A 17,462-nucleotide genomic window follows, 5' to 3' on the forward strand; every position below is an offset into this window, starting at 1 on the left:
ATGGTTCGATCTTGTGAATCAAAACGTTTTATCCAGTATTCATCTTCCTTATGAAGTTAATTTTAGTTCTCCCAGTGTGATTAAAATAGGTAGAGGGGTATGCTAGGGAATATATTACTTTTACTTTGCTTACTGTCATTTGTGCCAAACAGACCAACCCCTCAAACAGTAACAGACACTTAACCATTAATTCAATATTCAAAGTGTTTATTGTCATGTGTCACAAGAGAAAAAGGCATTTCTCTGTGCAATGAAATTCTTTCTTTGCTGTCCACCCACAGATGCTGATTAATGTATACAATAGAAATAGAACATAAATACAAATAGTACAAATAAATAAACAAAGACAGAAAGGGAGACAAAATATGGAGATTTGAAACAGAAATGTGTGCAAAAGAGATACAGCTTTATATGCTGGCTTAATATGTAGGATGACCTGATGTGCAAAAATATTTTTATCATCATTGTTCTGAAGGCAGTGGGGAAGAAGGAGTTGTTGAGTCTGGATGTTCTGGATTTCACACTTCTGAACCTCCGCTCCGAGGGCAGAAGTGTGAACAGTCCGTGTTGGGGGTGTGTGGGGTCTTAGAGGATGGAGGCAACTCTCCTCTGTACTCTGCGATGGTAGATGCTCTGCAGAGAGGGCAATGGAGTCATGATGATCTTCTCCACAGTTGTTATCACTCTCTGCAGGCGTTTGCGGTCCATAGCAGTAGTGCTGCCGTACCATGCAGTGATGCAGCTGGTCACTGTGCTCTTCAAGAGCCTGCTGTCGACCAAGAACCTGCTGAGGATCTTGGCCAACATACCGAATTTCCTCAGCCTCCTCAGGAAATACAGCCGCTGCTGAGCCTTCTTGACCAGCTGTGTGGTCTTCAGTGACCAGGTGAAACCAAAGGCGGTTCAGTCTCAGACTCATTGATGTGTTAACCATTTATCTGTCAGAGGCTCATCTGGTCATCATTAAACGTCCAGAGCTCTGCTGCATTCTCACTTCCCCTTCACTTCTAAGAAGAAACAACGAGTCACATTGTATCAGGGCACTAATGCATTTCACCTTTGTTCTAGCTGCTAATGGTAATGATCACTGTAGCAGTAACACCATGTTTTATTGTTGACAGCAACAGAGTTTCTGTTGCAGAAAGTGTTTTTGGAATTTTGACCTCTTTCCATGTGTGTCTACAAACATCATCATGAACACTGTTTTCTAATAATAATCCATATGCACAGAAGAGCTAAAGTACTGCAAACACTTATCTCTACTAACAGTCTTCACACCTTTAACTTGCTTTCTCCTGTTTTTGATCAAGATGTCTTCAACTTCTGTACAGTCCTTAAAAACTACAAGTGAGAAGAGAACAAGTGAGTCTGCAATTCACATGAAATCTAGAAGTAAAAATAATATAAGAGAGAGAGGGAGGTTATCGAGCAGAATTAAATAAATTAATTCCTCTGGACACAGAGGAGACAAGTGTTACTTCTTTATTCTTCCTTTAACTCAGACAGTCATGATTAACTTTTTGACTTTAGCTGACTCTTGGAAACTAAAGTTGAATTTTAAACTTGTGTTGTATTTAAAATAAACTTCACATTATAAACATAACACTCATATTCATAACATATTTGATGTTTCACATTTCTCTCTCTCTCTTTTTCTCAACAGGAACAACTGAGCAACATCAAACTGTTCAAACTGTCACAGCTGGACGTGGACATGATGTTACTCTGCCTTGTAAAAATGTGATACAAGGTCAGCATAACTGTAACAGTACTGTCTGGATCTTCAGTAACTCAACTAAAACACCAGCAGTATCACTCTTTGAACTTGGGCAGATTAAAGAAGCCAAACCTGAATCAGACAGACTGAGTCTTTCTGCAAACTGTTCTCTGGTTATAAAGAAGGTCACAGATCAGGATGTTGGTCGTTACACCTGCAGACAGTTCAAAACAGCAACAGGATCACAAGAAGGTCCAGACTTTAACATTGATCTGTCTGTTATTAACAGTGAGTATTTACATCTTAATGTTTTCAGCTCAAACTGTCCTGTTAGAACTCTCATATAATAGGGCTTGGCTTCCTGATCAATGGTCCACTACCAAAAGGAAGCCAAGCCCTGTCACCCTTTACAACAAAACAAAATGTTGAAATGTTCTCACTCACTTTTTTTATTATTTGTAAATATGTGTACAAATGGTTGGTTTTTTGTACTGTTTTTTATCAATAAATCTCAGCAACAAAGGACATACACCCCATGTTGTTGATTTCTCCTAAGATGGCAAACTGAAACACTCCAAGTTGGTGACTTTTGGAGATTATTTCCCTGGATGATTGAGAATGCATCAAGATGAAACACAAAAGGAAGTGCACAGCTTTTAGCAGCTCCCCCACCGCCTCAATCACACACCCCCACTCCCCTCCCTCCAGAATTCCCAGGTAACACCTAATATAATATGATGACTAGCCAATTTAGCTTCCACTTGGCTGGCTAAAGCTTAGCTAAAGCCTACCAGCCATTTGGCTGCTCTCCGGGTTTTATAGGTAGAAAAGCCAATGGCTGGTCTCTGGGAGTTTAAGTTTAAAACACTTAAACTCCCAGAGAGCAGCCATTGGCTTTTCAAACAAAGTTCAAAAAGAGAGGCGGGTGAGGAGGACACTTCACGCAGCAGCCCTGTAGCGTGAAGGCTCTTCAGCCTTTTATAACCGCCAGATGGACACAATCAGCCACTCATTGGCTCTTGGAGTATCATGGCATCCACAGGTAGCCAATCACCTGCGTGGGCTGTCACACTTCAGTCTGCATAGAAGAGGGCGGCACAGGTCTCCAAGTAACCAATCATCCACAAGTCCTGGCACGTTTGGATTTGCTTGAATAAAAAAAGGCAGTCTCGCTCCCTTCGAGGCTCAGGGCCATACATGGCCTATATTATAACTTTAATGTGTATGTAACTATTTTTCTTTGATTTGGGGGTATGAAAATAAATCAAAAAAGTCAAAAGTATTTGAGATTTTACTGTCTTTTGTAGCTCTTTCTCTCTTTGGCATCTCACACACATCTGATCCATGACCTCAGACCACAGTACAAAAAACTTTTTGTCTCCAGTCTGACTTTCTGTTCTTTATCTTCAGTATTAAATCTTTACCTGCTAGTTTAAACAGCTCTGTTTGAACTGAACTCTAAACAGTCTTTTCTAAATAACATATAAATATATCTCCTGTAATATATTTATATTAATGCAAATTACACCCATATTGCATTAAAAATCGGATTAAAGGTGAGTTATGTGGTAAAAAAAGGTGTGAAACTTAGACAGTTCAGTCACACGCTTGTAATGTGTCAGAAGTTCATCAGGTCATCGGTGAAACTTTTCGAGCACTGTTGCTGTTGACCCACATTCTCACTGAAACACTTCCTCTTACTACTGGAAAAATTAGAAATAACAGGTATCTGACCACTAACACCTCTCATCGTGTTCCTTGTGACTGGTGCAGTCACCACTGTTAGAGTTGCTAATGTGGTGACTGCACCAGTCTTTCATGTTTAACTGTAAACATTAAAGTAAAATCTGGGTGTGTAAAGAAGTTGAACCTTACCTGATTCATGTATGCAGAGACACACTCACCATGGAACTGTTTTCTAAATAAACCAAATGTACAGAGAGCTGCATTAATGCCACACTTACCTCATCTAACAGTCTTCAACACTTTAACTTCCTCTCTTCTGTTATTGATTATTTCTACTGATGTAGAGCCCCAGAAAAGGTGGCACGAGAGTCTGCAAATTATACTGAATTAAAAGTTAATAATGAGATATTAATTAGTGAAAAACTTTAGAGAGGGGGTAGGTAATTAAACACAAAAGCTCATAAACTGAAATAATCTAGAAACAGAGGAAAAGAAAAGATTGATGTCACTATGGGAGTGAGCAGGAAGTTGATCTGTGTTCATCTCTTAGAGCAAGACGGACTGAGAGAGACAGAGAAGCACGATGGCTGCATTCACATGGATTCAAATGTCTTCATTACTGATTCTGATGCTTCAGTTAAAGTAAGTGTGCCTAGAAACACATTCCTGCACAATATCGTTTAATATTTAGTATCTACTGATATCTACTGCTAGCTAGTTTATTGTGATGGTGCTGTTTTTTTTATTATGTTGCTCTTTGTTGTTTGCTTTCTCTTCTGTTTTTTTTCTCCATACAGGTGACCCAGGTGTTTTGTTTTTTTGTTTGTTTGTTTTTCTTTCTTTCTTCCCCCCTTTCTCACCGTCTCTTCTCCCCTTTGGTTTTCTTTCTCTCCCTCTCTTTCTTTCATTCTTCCTCCCTGTCCTATCCCCCAGTCATGTCTGTCCTGTTTGTAGCAACTGAAAATAAAATAAATTCATAATTATAATAAAGGTCAATCAAATGGACCAATATGGCAAGGCCATGATGATCCACTTGGTAAAATAAATCCGCTTGGCATCTTTCTTGGCATTAAGACTACAATTCTGATGGCTAAAGATCCAAACGGGACACAAAAAAAACAAAAAACAAAACAAAAAAAAAAAAACCTAAGGCTGATGATGTTTAGTGTACAACAAAAGGTAAAAGACTAAGATCAGAAAAACATGTTCTTCACTGCTCTTTACATTTCTTCTTTTGTAGTTGATTGCTAGTCTTTATTCCTCATTTTTATCTCTGGTCTTTCTTGTTGAGCTGCAGTAACTGATGTTATGGTTGTTAGCACCCCCTCTGCTAGGGGACAGGAGGGGAGTAACATACACGAACCCTCACACGAAAACTGAGTAAAATAAAAGGTTTTATTGCAAACTTCAAACAAATGACCGACAGAGCTGTTCAAAAGACCACTGGGCAACCAATTAACACGTAAAGCATTAACACAGGAAAAAAAAGTAAAAGTTAAGGGTTAACTAAGGCAAGCTAGCATCACAAAACTCACATCAAACTAAGTTCAACCATATACAGGGTTTAACACCTGCAAAGCCAGGCTTCTACCTTTCTACCTAAAACCCGGAGAGCAGCCAAATGGCTGGTAGGCTTTTAGCTAAGCTTTAGCTTCAGCCAAGTGGAAGCTAAATTGGCTAGTCATTCATATGTATATTAGGTTGTTACCTGGGAATTCTGGAGGGAGGGGAGTGGGGGTGTGTGATTGAGGCGGTGGGGGAGCTGCTAAAAGCTGTGCACTTCCTTTTGTGTTTCATCTTGATGCATTCTCAATCATCCAGGGAAATAAATCTCCAAAAGTCACCAACTTGGAGTGTTTCAGTTTGCCATCTTAGGGAGAAATCAACACACATGGGTGTATGTCCTTTGTTGCTGAGATTTATTGATAAAAACAGTACAAAAAACCAACCATTTGTACACATATTTACAAATAATAATAAAAAGTGAGTGAGTACATTTCAACATTTTCAGCAATCACTCACAATCCTGGCACTGCCATGGTATCTGTAGTCTGCATTTACCACATGTGTATCTGTTGCAGTGAACACATCGCACAGTGGCATGATTGTTCTTGCATTTGTGTGTTTGTGTCCCAAACTTGTCAGGTTTACTTGCAATATACTGCAGGAAACAGCACCGAGTCTTTGATGGGAAAAGCTGTTCATCAACGGTGATATGTAGACCAGGGTTGTAGCACGTGATGCAGTTGGTGACAAATGATCCCCACACACTGGAAATTGCAGCGAACTTTGCTCGATCACTGCGGGTGGACTTGTCATCAAAGCGTAGGTGTTGCATGATGTCTTGGAAGCGGTTTCGTGCCATAGTTCCAATTATCTGTGGGTTTCCCAGGTTTGCTGACCAGCAGTCATTTAGAGATGGAACCCTGGTAACCCCCCGCAAGATGACAATTGCAATAAATGCCATTAGTTCAGGGAGGTCCATGAACCAATGAACATGCTCCGTTTGCTGTGCATGTTGAATAGTCCATTCTTGAATGCTATGAAGCATGTCAAGAGTGATGAAACACAGGAAGCTCTGAAGGCGACTCGAGATACTTCTCCTGGCCTTAGCCGTTGGCTCTCCATCTGCAGCGTACGCTTCTATTGGGGTGAAAGGGAGACAGGTCCCCACCTGTTCTTCACGCCACACTGTGCCATCTTTCGCTGTCTCAGTCCCCAAACAAGCTCTCTTTTTAGGTGCAGAAGCAGTCTCCTCATCTGCAGTGTGAACAAATTCAAATTGTGAGCAATGGGAAGGTCAAACAAAATCACAAATGCATGCATAGATACTAATTATAATTCCAGTATCTCCTCCTCTGTATCAGAATAATGTCTGAAATATCTTACTTACTAACTACATCCACTTACTTGTTTGAAATGAAATAGGAAATAACATGAAATGAAACTAACCGGAAGACTGATCAGACAGCTCTGAGTCCGAATCCGGCTGAACTTCTAGGTCTTCTCCATCCGAGTCACAAGGGTCGACTTCCCTCAGGATCATTTCCAAGGCCTGCTGAGTGGTGAGTCTTCTCTGCATTTTCTTTCCTTGGAGAGGAGGTCCGTACACCACAGAATTCTTCAGGGCAATGAAGGATTAGGCTAAGTGCAGTGAGATTGTATCATATATATAGGGCTTGGCTTCCTGATCAATGGTCCACTACCAAAAGGAAGCCAAGCCCTGTCACCCTTTACAACAAAACAAAATGTTGAAATGTACTCACTCACTTTTTATTATTATTTGTAAATATGTGTACAAATGGTTGGTTTTTTGTACTGTTTTTATCAATAAATCTCAGCAACAAAGGACATACACCCATGTGTGTTGATTTCTCCCTAAGATGGCAAACTGAAACACTCCAAGTTGGTGACTTTTGGAGATTTATTTCCCTGGATGATTGAGAATGCATCAAGATGAAACACAAAAGGAAGTGCACAGCTTTTAGCAGCTCCCCCACCGCCTCAATCACACACCCCCACTCCCCTCCCTCCAGAATTCCCAGGTAACAACCTAATATACATATGAATGACTAGCCAATTTAGCTTCCACTTGGCTGAAGCTAAAGCTTAGCTAAAAGCCTACCAGCCATTTGGCTGCTCTCCGGGTTTTATAGGTAGAAAAGCCAAATGGCTGGTCTCTGGGAGTTTAAGTTTAAAACACTTAAACTCCCAGAGAGCAGCCATTTGGCTTTTCAAACAAAGTTCAAAAAGAGAGGCGGGTGAGGAGGACACTGCACAGCAGCAGCCCTGTAGCGTGAAGGCTCTTCAGCCTTTTATAACTGCAGATGGACACAATCAGCCACTTATTGGCTCTTGGAGTATTATGGCATCCCCAGGTAGCCAATCACCTGCGTGGACTGTCACACTTCAGTCTGCATAGAAGAGGGCCGGCACAGGTCTCCAAGTAACCAATCATCCACGAGTCCTAGCATGTTTGGATTTGCTTGAATAAAAAAAAGGCAGTCTCGCTCCCTTCGAGGCTCAGGGCCATAACATGGCCTATATTATAACTTTAATGTTATCTGTAACTATTTTTCTTTGATTTGGGGGTATGAAAATAAATCAAAAAAGTCAAAAGTATTTGAGATTTTATTGTATCTTTTGCGGCGCTTTCTCTCTTTGGCATCTCACACACATCTGATCCATGAACCTCAGACCACAGTACAAAAAACTATTATTGTCTCCAGTCTGACTTCCTGTTCTTTAATCTTCAGTATTAAATCTTTACCCTGCTAGTTTAAACAGCTCTGTTTGACCTGAACTCTAAACAGTCTTTTCTAAATAACATATAAATATATCTCCTGTGATATATTTATATATAATTGCAAATTATACCCATATTGCATTAAAAAATCGGATTAAAGGATGAGCGATGTAGGGAAAAAAAGGTGTGAAACTTAAAGACAGTTCAGTCACACACTTGTAGATGTGTCAGAAGTTCATCCGGTCATCATGAAACTTTTCGAGCACTGTTGCTGTTGAACCCACATTCTCACTGAAACACTTCCTCTTAACTACTGAGAAAAATTAGAAATAACAGGTATCTGACCACTAACACCTCTCATCTGTGTCCTTGTGACTGGTGCAGTCACCACTGTTAGAGCTGCTAACAGTGGTGACTGCACCAGTATCTTCATGTTTAACTGTAAACATTAAAGGTAAAATCATGGTGTGTAAAGAAGTTGAACCTTCACATGATTCATGTGTGCAGAAAGACATCACCATGGACACTGTTTTCTAATAATGAACCAAATGCACAGAAGAGCTGCATTAAAGTCAACACTTACCTCATCTAACGGTCTTCACACATTTAAGTTCCTCTATTCTGTTATTGATTATTTTCTACTGATGTAGAGCCCCCAGAAAAGGTGACACGAGAGTCTGCAAATTATACTGAATATAAAAGTTAAAATAATGTAGATATTAAATTAGTGAAAAACTTTAAGAGAAAGGGGGTAGGTAAGGAAACACCAAAGTTAAAAACTGAAATAATTCAGACACAGAGGAAAAGAAAAGGAGTGATGTCACTATGAGGAAGTGAGCAGGAAGTTGATGCTGTATTCATCTCTGAGAGCAAGAACAGAGACTGAGAGAGACAGAGAAGCACGATGGCTGCATTCACATGGATTCAAATGTCTTCATTACTGATACTGATGCTTCAGTTTAAAGGTAAGTGTACATAGAAACACATTCTATTAATAAACTGCATTATTATCACAGGTGTTGCTTCTTTTTCTTCCTTTAACTGAAACAGTCATGATTAACTTTTTGACTTTAGCTGACTCTTTAAAACAAAAGTTAAATCTTAAACTTGTGTTGTATTTAAAATAAACTTCACATTATAAACATAACACTCATATTCATAACATATTTGATGTTTCACATTTCTCTCTCTCTCTTTTTCTCAACAGGAACAACTGAGCAAAATCAAACTGTCACAGCTGGACGTGGACATGATGTTACTCTGCCTTGTAAAAATTTGATACAAGGTCAGCATAACTGTAACAGTACTACCTGGATCTTCAGTGATTCAAACACCAGCAGTAACACTCTTTGAGTTTGGGCAGAATAAAGAAGCCAAACCTGAATCAGACAGACTGAGTCTTTCTACAAACTGTTCTCTGGTTATAAAGAAGGCCACAGATCAGGATGTTGGTCATTACACCTGCAGACAGTTCAAAACAGCAACAGGACCACAAGAAGGTCCAGACTTTATGATTGATCTGTCTGTTATTAACAGTGAGTATTTACATCTTAATGTTTTCAGCTCAAACTGTCCTGTTAGAACAACAAACTGAAACACCACAATAATTATGATCACAGTGATGAAGTTCATTTTTCTATTGTTGCTTTTCTCTTACAACATCTCCATCTTCACCAGTGTGTGTACATGAGAACAATGATAAAGCATCTTGAACAGCTCTGTGTTGACATATGAACACTGTAGACTCACAGTTGAGTGTCTGTATGAAGATAAAGAGAACATATCCTCAGACATGAGGCATCATCAAAAATGAGACTTGTTAGACTGTTAAACATCTCACCACTGTTTCCTCTCTGTTGTTGTTCGCTTACTTTCAAGTCTTTTCTTACTGTCGGTGTTTTTAATGTTGTTATTGTTTTTCTTTAGGTGAAGAGTCGGCAACAACAAAATCAACAACATCACTGACAACAGCATCAAATAATCAATCAGCAGGTCGAGACTGAATCTCTTTTTTTTTATTAAAGTCAAATATTTATATATTTATAATTATTTATGTATTGTATTTCAGACTGACTCTTAACTGTGTGTGGAGAGATTCAGTGTTTTGTTTTACATGTTTTAAATCTTTCCAGTTCAGTTGTGGTTTACTGACATCTAAAGTCAAATCATTAACCGTACGCTCTGTGTTTCTTTTAGATTCAGGTAAAGACTCGGAAATAGCAACATCAACAACAGTAAAGTTCACCACAAGAAAATCAACAACAGAACCAACAAACATATGGACAACAAAAGAAGAAGTAAAGACATCAGAGGGGACACTGACACCAAATAATCAACCACATGGTAGAGACTTAATCTGTCTTCTTTGGAAATTTTAATGTCAGACTGAGTCTTGTCTGTGTGTGGACAGACCGTTCTCACTCCCCAGGCATAATATACTTACGATTTGTCATGTCTCAACCCTAACCATAACCTTATCCCTAACCTTAAACAGCACTTTAATGATGTTAGATGGTGTTTTCCAAAGTGATTTAAGTAAAATGAACGTACATGTGTAGATTCATTTCAAACGGTTCTCAAGTTTCCTCATTTTTCCAATCTCGTAATATAGGGACATGTTGGGTGCCCGGAAGTGTAATATACTGACGATTTGTCACCTAGCGTAAAATGTTAGGCTTTGGGAGCGAGAACATGTTGGTGTGGAAGAAATTCATTGTTTAACACATTTTAATAATCTCTCCAGTTCAGTCAGGGTTTATCATCGTTCCTGTGGGTTTAGTAACACTGTTAATCATTGTTGTGGTGATCACCAGATGGAAGAAAATTAAAGGTGAAAACACTGACAGATGAACCTTTAACATCATAAGCAGAATGAAGGAAATAAAATGTTGAATTCTTTGATTTCTAATGTGGAAGTTCAACTATTTTTTTTCTCCTGTCAGTAAACAAAGCACAACAGAGCGACAACATGGTGAGTTTAAATCTCCAGATAACAAGTTCTCTTTCACCAATGTTCTTTTCATCATCATCTTTAGACTCTATAGTTCCACACCAGACAGAGACTCTAAATAACTTATAACTTAAAGTCAGCTGGAAAATACTTTGAATCAGTTCCTCCTTGAAACAGTTTTGTTAATTCAGTATTATTTTGGTCACAAACTGTATTTTTGCAATGACTGAGCTTAAACCCTGCAGATACTCAGTCTGGTCCAGGAACCAGTCAGGACACGGTGAGATCACACACTACTCCCAGTACAAAGTTACACTCAGTGCTATGTTTAGTTCAACAGAGAAGCTGAAAATGAATTTACTTAAATAAATGTGAAACAGTCCCATCATGAATTCACATACTGAACAGTCTTTATATTGTGTTCACTGTGCAGGCTGATGCTGATGATGGTGTTTCCTACGTCTCCATCAGCTTCACAAAGAAATCCAAGAATAAATCCAAGGTAAGATTTTAATATTTACAGACATGATGTTAGCAGTAAGTTTGTGGTTTTTAAAGCTCCTGTCAGTTTATTTATTAAATAACATCTTATAATATTTTTTCATATAGGCTTGTGGGGATGATGGTGACACTGTGACCTACAGCACTATGAAAGTTCCCTCCTCACCTGCTGGACTTTCCACTGATCCCAGCGACCTCTATTCCACCATCAACAAACCAAAGAAATAGGGTGTTACTCATGAAATGTTTCTAGTTGTTTTTTCTGGATGCTGCATGAATGCTTGGATCATAGAGTAACTTTCTGTTTGTTCTTTTTATAGTAACATATATGGTATAATACTGGGTGTATTTGTGCTGGGGTAACAATGGTTATGCTACAGAATTGCTCAATTTAAGATCTCCATTGTTAATGTAGTCTAGTGATAGTTACCTTTATATCAAATTAGATATCCACACAGAATATTGTTATTAAACTTTTATTCATTTGCTGTGTGCCATTTTTAACAATACAAAAAGGGCCATAAAACTAGGCTTGAGAGGTGTATCTCACTGTATCCATGACGATATTAAACTTCCTGTTTGTGACATCTTAAAAACATGACAGCAAAAACACTTAATATTCAACTTAATTTCACTTTTCAGACCCTTTCAAAACAAAAGAAAAAAGAGTGTTGATAACATGTCTGACTGTGCACTCTTAGTTTTAAAGATTAGTGTGAACCAAAATCCTAAAGTCGAGCATATTGTTTGTCGGCTTTGATGCTAACAGGCTAACTTTCTTATTGTGCCGAGCTGACTGGCTTTCCAGCTTCTTGGTAAGTACAGTTTGAACTTTTCTAATTTGTGCTAAACTTTCTGTTATGAATATAATTCCATGTCCATTGCAAATATGATCTGTGTTGTTGGATGATATAGGTTAAAGTAGCTTAAAATCCATCTTTTAAGCTGCTTTCAGTGATTATTCTAAAAATAAATAATGAGTATTTTGGAGTCATTGTTATAATTTAGTCTTAGTTTTAGAGTTTCATTTGCTCCATCAGTGTTTCCTGTATTTTCCTCTTGTATCAACTCCCCATGTTAAGTTCATTCATGTGTTTACATTTCCCCATTTCGTTTTGATTGTCTCCTGTTTGTTTGTTTTTTAAATATATATTTTCTTGTCTGGTTATCCAGCTGTATCCATGTCCAATAATTACCCTCATCTACATTTAGCATTATCTTTCCTTCAGACTTTGTCTTAGTGCTTGTTATTCTCCCTGTCAGTTCCCAGTTGATTTTAGACTCCTTTTTTATTCTCTCATGGGACTTTTCATCAGTTGAAGTAAAGGATTGCTTTTCATTAAGTCAACCTTTGTTTGTTTTCCTTAGAAGTATGCAGAAAGATGAAGCAGTGCATTATATGTGTGTGGTCAACAATAGAGGGTTAAACCTCAAGAGCTGCTGTATTTTTACCGAAACACTTCCTCTTAACTTCTCAGAAAGAATGACTTCAGAGGTGGAATTGGAAACCAAAAGGTCTCAGACCACTAACACATTTCATCTGTGTTCTCACCTCACAGCTAACAGTGGTCACTGCTGCAGTGTCATCATGTTTCATTACAAACTTCAAGAATAAAAATTTTGATGTGTAATAAGTTTAAATCTTGACCTCTTTTCATGTGTGCAGACAAACATCACCATGAACATTGTTAATCCAAACACTTAACTCATCTAACAGTCTTCACACACTTAACCTTCTCTAAACTGTTGGTAGTCAAGACAACATCAAGACAATCATGTCAATAGATGACAAAGGGAGCCTGCAAAATGCATTGGATATAAAAGTTAAAATATTAGAAGTTTTTCACTCAGCTAATATCTACAATAGACAAAAGGAGGCTCAGAGGCTTAAAAGCCATGAAATATAAGCTTTGGATATAAAATCAGAAGTAAAGACATCAGAAATGACACTGAAAACAGCAACAAACAATCTACCAGGAGGCAGCGACGCTCACTCTTCTTTTGACGACAAAAAGGTGAATATCACACTGACACTTGATCGTGTTTGTGTGGAGAATTTCAGTATGTTTAAAAAATTCCACTTCAGCTGTGGTTTACTGGAGTCTGAGTCAGAAGAAGGTCAGAAGAGCTCTTAGATTCACATATAGACACTCACTACAATAAGAACTCCTCTCATGGAAAATGTTGTTAATGCATCTGTCCGTCAGTTTCACATGTTTCCATAATCTTTGCAGACCAGTTGTTGTTTGCTAAAATCCCTGAGCTACAGTAACTAAGATGTTTGATGGTTTGAGATGTTCAGGTTTTTTTTCAGTATTATTACCTCCTTTTAAATCCCATTTATCAGTGTTTAATTAGAAAGGTCACTCTGGGGCAAACACGACGTCCAGCTGCTCTGCACTGAGTAAAGAAGGTGCACTTCTTTGTTTCATGCAGATTATTGCAATGATGTTATGATATATTGAGCAGGCAGCTGCCCAAGTTAACTGTGACTATCACCAGTTAATGTGGGCGTGTTTCCTAAATCAGCGGCAGGGGTTAGTGAACAGGATGTATGCAGGCAAACTCCAGAATCCAGCGAGCTGAATGGTAGTTTGTGAGAAACACAGAGTTACGAACTGAAGTGGAAGACAATTTGTTTTTTATATTACAATTATTTTATTGTAGTAAAAAAACGTAGTAATTAATTTTAGTTGACACATATCGATTTGTTTCTCCTAAATTGTTAATAAGTGTTGATATTGTTACAATATGTTAAATTATATTGTGTACAAAACCGTTTTGATACAGTAGTTAAAACACACAGACTGCCTGCAGCCGTTATGGGCTATAGAGGGATAAATGCATTTCTTTACCCAGTGTGATTCCAAATTATAATCAGACAGCAAGTACCTGCTATGTGGTAACAAATGGTGGGAAACCTAAAGACAGTTCAGTCACACACTCAAGGATGTGGTAACCATTTATCTATCAGTGGCTCATCTGGTCATCATGAAACCTCCAGCGCTCTGTAGCTCTTGTACCCACATCACCAAAGCATTTCCCTTTCACTTCTGAGAGAAAAAATGACTTCATAGGTGCAATAAGACACCAACAGGTCTCAGACCACTAACACATTTCATCTGTGCTTTATTAAGCTGCTAACAGTGGTCACTATGAGGAAGTGAGCAGGAAGTTGATGCTGTATTCATCTCTGAGAGCAAGAACAGAGACTGAGAGAGACAGAGAAGCACGATGGCTGCATTCACATGGATTCAAATGTCTTCATTACTGATACTGATGCTTCAGTTTAAAGGTAAGTGTGCATAGAAACACATTCAATTAATAAACTGCATTATTATCACAAGTGTTACTTCTTTATTCTTCCTTTAACTGAGACAGCCATGATTAACTTTTTGACTTTAGCTGACTCTTGGAAACTAAAGTTGAATTTTAAACTTGTGTTGTATTTAAAATAAACTTCACATTATAAACATAACACTCATATTCATAACATATTTGATGTTTCACATTTCTCTCTGTCTTTCTCACAACAGGAACAACTGAGCAACATCAAACTGTCACAGCTGGACGTGGCCATGATGTTACTCTGCCTTGTAACAACTTGATACAAGGTCAGCATAACTGTAACAGTACTACCTGGATCTTTAGTGAATCAAACAGCTCAGTATCAACCTTTCAACTTGGACAGACTAAAGAAGCCAAACCTAAATCAGACAGACTGAGTCTTTCTGCAGGCTGTTCTCTGGTTATAAAGAAGGTCACAGGTCAGGATGTTGGTCGTTACATCTGCAGACAGTTCAAAACAGCAACAGGATCACAAGAAGGTTCAGACTTTGTGATTGATCTGTCTGTTATTAACAGTGAGTATTTACATCTTAATGTTTTCAGCTCAAACTGTCCTGTTAGAACAACAAACTGAAACACCACAATAATTATGATCACAGTGATGAAGTTCATTTTTCTATTGTTGCTTTTCTCTTACAATATCTCCATCTTCACCAGTGTGTGTACATGAGAACAATGATAAAGCATCTTGAACAGCTCTGTGTTGACATATGAACACTGTAGACTCACAGTTGAGTGTCTGTATGAAGATAAAGAGAACATATCCTCAGACATGAGACATCATCAAAAATGAGACTTGTTAGACTGTTAAACATCTCACCACTGTTTCCTCTCTGTTGGTGTTCACTTACTTTCAAGTCTTTTTTTCTCACTGTCAGTGTCTTTAATGTTGTTATTGTTTTTCTTTAGATGAAGATGTAACAACAACCAAATCAACAACAGTAAAGTCCAGCACAAAAAAAAAAAACCCATCAACAAGAAAATCCACAAATCTCTCTGCATTTTAAAGTTTAATGTTTATATTTCAGACTGGCTCTTAACTGTGTGTGGAGAGATTCAGTGTTTTGTTTTACATGTTTTAAATCTTTCCAGTTCAGTTGTGGTTTACTGACATCTAAAGTCAAATCATTAACCGTACGCTCTGTGTTTCTTTTAGATTCAGGTAAAGACTCCGAAATAGCAACATCAACAACAGTGAAGTTCATCACAAGAAAATCAACAACAGAACCAACAAACATATGGACAACAAAAGAAGAAGTAAAGACATCAGAGGGGACACTGACAACAGCATCAAATAATCATGAACATGACGGTAGTAGCTGAATCTCTCTCTTTGTGTGCAATCTTGACAGACATCTGTTTTGTTTCCATGACAGACAAAAAATAAATATTATTAATAATATATTTTTAAACACATTTACTTGACTTTTATCATTTCCATTGTTGGTGTTTATTTATAATTTAGAATAAATACTGTAGCTAGAAACTCCACAGTGCAAAAGCACACTCAAACCTCATCACTACATGTTAGAAAACTGACTGTTTTTAACACATTTGAAATATTTTGAGTTTTGCACTGAACAAAAAGTTGAAGCCAAAATATTTTTACTCATTTTTAGATTGTCTGTATTTGCTGAGATGCATCATCGTGTCTGTGGGTTTAGCAGCACTCTTAATATCTGCTGTTACAGTCAACATGTGGACAAAAACTAAAAGTGAGAACATTCACAGATGAAAGTTTATACATAAAAAGCTTTGATTTTTACTGTTTGGTGTATGCATTTTTTTTTTTGTCATTTCAGGAAACAAAACACAGACTGAAGAAAACACTGTGAGTCTGAACACTCAATAGTATGAGGTGCCGTAAGGGACATTATTACTGAAACGCACTTACACACTCCACTGAAAACCAAGGCATTTCAGTTGAACAGGAAGTTGTTTCCTGACAAGGAAACTGAAGGGAAAAGTGGTAGATTTCAAACAAACCACTACACAGATGTCTACTCAGCAACTTGCTAGTAGCCTAAGTGAAGCAGCTGCATTACTTAACAATATATTAGCTTTAGCATAAGTCAAAATTTAGAATAGCAGGAGACGGGCAATATCCTGGTTAATTCAAAGGAGCTTGCAAAGAAAAGCGTCTGGACTTCTTTAAGTTACTTGAAGACGTTTCACCTCTCATCCGAGAAGCTTCTTCAGTTCTAAGGTCAAATGGTGGAGAGTCCCAGATATAAACCTAGTGGGAGTAACCCCCCACAGAGGGACAAAAGGACCCCTGATGATCCTCTAATCGCCTGAGCCAAGGTGTGAAACTGGGTGTGGGTCCCAATCAGCCAGAGTTTCGGGTGAGTTCATTGTGAAACCTGGCCGCCCAGGATGTGAGTGGGCGTTAAGGCGTCTGGGAAGGGATCTCAAAACTGGATTATAGATGGCAGAGAGTTGGTGTCGTAAACCCCCGCCTCTGTTCAAAGATGGTCGCTCACAGTGGACATAGATGGCTTCTTTCACTCCTCTTTCAAACCATCTGTCCTCTCTGTCCAAAATGTGAACATTGGCATCCTCGAAAGAGTGTCCTTTATCCTTAAGATGCAGATGGACAGCTGAGTCTTGTCCTGTGGAGGTGGCTCTTCTGTGTTGTGCCATGCGCTTGTGAAGTGGCTGTTTGGTCTCTCCAATGTAGAGGTCTGGGCATTCCTCGCTGCACTGTACAGCATACACCACATTGTTAAGTCTGTGTTTTGGCGTTTTGTCTTTTGGGTGAACCAGTTTTTGTCTGAGCGTGTTACTGGGTCTGAAATGCACCGGGATGTCATGCTTGGAGAAAACTATCAGAAAAACTCAGGAGAGTTTTCTCCAAGCATGACAGACAAGTGATTAAGTGATTTCTTCATCTCCATGATACAGTTAGAAATATTAGTGTCTTCTCTGCTAATTAGGTTTTTAGATATCACTTTAGATTCAACTCTAACCGAAGCTATTGAGGAGTCAGAGCTTGCATGAATCGGGAATAGTTC

The 17,462-nt window shown here is 38.4% G+C and overlaps 1 protein-coding gene and 1 long non-coding RNA gene across 2 annotated transcripts; both read left to right on the plus strand.

Annotated features, from left to right (window-relative positions):
- The first annotated feature begins 8,432 nt into the window (after positions 1–8,432).
- Positions 8,433–12,455, plus strand: LOC120725057. The gene is made up of 8 exons (XM_040017699.1): positions 8,433–8,614; positions 8,857–9,184; positions 9,576–9,641; positions 9,846–9,992; positions 10,393–10,479; positions 10,592–10,620; positions 11,033–11,101; positions 11,209–12,455. Exons 2-8 carry the CDS (start codon positions 9,160–9,162, stop codon positions 11,326–11,328), a joined length of 543 nt encoding a protein of 180 aa, XP_039873633.1. The 5' UTR covers positions 8,433–8,614; positions 8,857–9,159; the 3' UTR covers positions 11,329–12,455.
- Positions 12,456–15,633: 3,178 nt separating this feature from the next.
- Positions 15,634–16,648, plus strand: LOC120725058. The gene is made up of 3 exons (XR_005694042.1): positions 15,634–15,760; positions 16,068–16,163; positions 16,251–16,648. It is a non-coding gene; the product is annotated as an uncharacterized LOC120725058 (long non-coding RNA).
- Positions 16,649–17,462: the final 814 nt, after the last annotated feature.

Source organism: Simochromis diagramma, unplaced genomic scaffold (genome assembly GCF_900408965.1).
Source record: "Simochromis diagramma unplaced genomic scaffold, fSimDia1.1 OVJJ01000802.1, whole genome shotgun sequence".
NCBI classification, from domain to species: Eukaryota; Metazoa; Chordata; class Actinopteri; order Cichliformes; family Cichlidae; genus Simochromis; species Simochromis diagramma.

Coding starts and splice junctions, on each gene's coding strand:
- LOC120725057 (XM_040017699.1), top strand. CDS start 9,160: ATGATTGATCTGTCTGTTATTAACA. Junction 9,642..9,845: donor ATCAAATAATCAATCAGCAG/GTCGAGACTGAA, acceptor TGTTTCTTTTAG/ATTCAGGTAAAGACTCGGAA. Junction 10,480..10,591: donor CAGATGGAAGAAAATTAAAG/GTGAAAACACTG, acceptor TTCTCCTGTCAG/TAAACAAAGCACAACAGAGC.